This window comes from Schistosoma mansoni (assembly GCF_000237925.1).
Source record: "Schistosoma mansoni, WGS project CABG00000000 data, supercontig 0129, strain Puerto Rico, whole genome shotgun sequence".
In the NCBI taxonomy this organism is placed as follows: domain Eukaryota; kingdom Metazoa; phylum Platyhelminthes; class Trematoda; order Strigeidida; family Schistosomatidae; genus Schistosoma; species Schistosoma mansoni.
The window spans coordinates 194,961-197,687 of NW_017386036.1; the positions used below are offsets into that span (position 1 = coordinate 194,961).

Here is a 2,727-nt window from a genome sequence, read left to right on the forward strand (position 1 = left end):
GTCAACCGTGAGTGCGAACGGTTCAAGCTCAAATCCCTTACCGACGACCAATTCAAATCCCTCGTATTCATATGTAGTCTTCAGTCACCCAAATTCTCCGACATCAGAACTCGATTGCTGAACCGCCTTGAACAAGACCCTACGCTGACACTTAATGCAATCGCCGACGAGTATCAACGCATTGTCAACCTGCAGCGTGACACCACTTTGGTCCAATCTGGGGGCCAGGGTGGTTGCGAAGTTCACGCTGTCCAACGTCAGAACAAATCTCCGAGATCAACAACCTGTGGTCCTACGAAAGCCAGTGCTCCTTCTTTCTCTAATCACTCCAGACCGGTTCACAAGAAGCCCCCCTCTCCATGTTGGCACTGTGGAGCCTGGCATTATGTGAAATTTTGTCCATTCAAACAGCAGCTGTGCGATCGCTGTCATAAAGTTGGTCACAAAAGCGGTTTTTGTCAATCCCATCGACCCAATAGCCGTCGAAATGAACAGACGCAGCATCGTTATCCTAAAAAGCCGGTTCCCTCATCAGGAAGTTTAGCAGCAGTCTTCCACACCCATGCCGCCACGCGACGCAAATTTCTAACCCTCTCAATCAATGGTCAGCCAGTTCGATTGCAGTTGGACACTGCATCAGATATCACTATTCTGTCGAAAGAAACTTGGCGAACCTTGGGTCAACCTCCCATCAAACCATCTTCGCAGACAGCCGTTAGTGCATGTGGTGGTCATCTCCGCCTTCATGGTGAACTTAATTGCTGTATTTCGTTCAGAGGTACAACCTTCAAGGGTACGTGCTACATCACCAAATCCCCTCTCAATCTTCTGGGTTTAGATTGGTTCGAAGAACTTGGTCTTGCCAATCTACCTATCAGCACTATCTGTAATCAAGTAAAAACTCCTGCTACTACACAACAGCATGCTGCAGACCTCCAAAATCGATTCATCGAACTCCTCCAGCCTGGTTGGAAGCTACGAACAGTCCATAGTGCGATGGCACCCAGGCGAGTAACCCGGCAGAATCCTCGAATGCAGAACACTAGAATTCCCTACAAAGTTGGTGCGAAAGTGTATGTTCGGGACTATAGACATGGGTATGATAGATGGATAGAGGGTGAAGTCGCAAAGAGACAGGGGAAGGTCATGTATGAGGTCAGAGTAAACCAAGAAATCTGGACCAGGCATCATAATCAACTACGGACAAGAGATGCCAAGGAAAAAGTTGAAGTTACGAAATGCGTCCCACTCGATTTACTACTGGATACTTTCCAACTTCCGCCAATACCTACAACGGAGGCAACTCAGTCATCTAACCAAGCAGAACATTCTTCAAGTTCTCGGTCGTTACCTCGAAGGAGGTCGGCACGCAAACGCAGAAAACCAAAGAACTTTCAGGTAAACCCACGATTGCGTCGCTATTAATTTTTTCCAAGGGGAGGTGTTAGGATATTCACAAGAATATCCCAAAAATTATCTCGAATGTAAAATGGTATGTTTTCAGACTCTTCACATAATTCGCATGTTATCTCCTATTGGCCATTATTTACAGTGTCCTAACTATGACTTTCATGTGTCGTTTCCCTATTGGTCAATTTTGAGTCGTCCTAATTATAACCTTTACGTGTCCTTCCTTTCCATTGGTTACTGTTAATAGTCATCGTAACTGTATAAATATGCCTTGTCTGTAAACCATTTTTGTTCTGCTGCTGACCCCATAAACAATTCTTATTTAACGGCTGTGTTCTGATTTATTGGAGTTGGGGAACAGTATTGGGGTCGAACTAGGATATCTGAATTTGGTCAATCGGTAGAATTTCGCGTAGTCCTATCGCAATACCCACGTTATATTTCACATTATAACAATATCGTAACTTCAGTAAAAGACATTCAGAGTAGAACGGTGCTTGTCATAATCTCATCGATGAAAATTTCATAGTTCTATCATTTCTCCTGTCAATACTTATCTGGTCTCGGATTCTTCAGAGATTTGATCATAAGTGAAGTTATTACGAATGTAATTCTTGTTGTATTAACTTCAAAATAGATTAAGGGCTTTCTAATACCAACCTTTAATACTTCAGACAGTAACCTTGGTGAGACTATCACTGACAAAATCCTGTCACTAATATAAAAATATCTTGAACTTTTATAAGTTTCCGCCACATTGTTTACTTATTTATGCCTGTTACCCCTCGTGGAGCATAGGTCGCTGACCAGCAATCTACAGCCTTAGGTGACGGAATAAGTGGAAGGTGAAATGTCTGCTTTTCCATCAGATGATAAATGAGACAATGTGATTTATATTATTTTACAGTTGTAGATGTAGAAGACTTGTATGGGTTGTTTGTCTTTAATGGTAGATACCAATGCATTGTTGTTCGCATACAATGAAATCACGGAGTGACTGATGAGGTTAAGTGTGTGGGGCAAATCAATCAATAAAAGTATCTAACTTCGTCGAGTTTAGTGGTTGGGAAATGTGTTATACACCACTGCCACACATTCTTAAATACAAAGGTGTTCATATTAAAGTCGGTCGGAAGAAAGCTTAGGATGACAAGACGGAGGTATTATTATCGTTTCATGCACTTATTGACTATTGGTCTGAATCATATTGGAAAATGGTATTAATCGTACTAGTGTAGATCACTTCATTTTTATCTTTCAGTAAGTTTTCATTTCTAATGATGATGGTTTTTTTAAGGTGACTGTTTTTAATTTGTA

At 41.8% G+C, this 2,727-nt stretch overlaps 1 protein-coding gene across 1 annotated transcript; it reads right to left on the bottom strand.

Annotated features, from left to right (window-relative positions):
- Positions 1–1,956: 1,956 nt before the first annotated feature.
- On the bottom strand, positions 1,957–2,091 carry Smp_198880 (thyroid hormone receptor-associated protein,putative; the record flags this gene model as incomplete). The annotated part of the gene is made up of 1 exon (XM_018792733.1): positions 1,957–2,091. A coding segment is annotated over one exon (135 nt), but the record flags the coding sequence as incomplete, so codon positions are not given.
- Between the last annotated feature and the right edge of the window lie 636 nt (positions 2,092–2,727).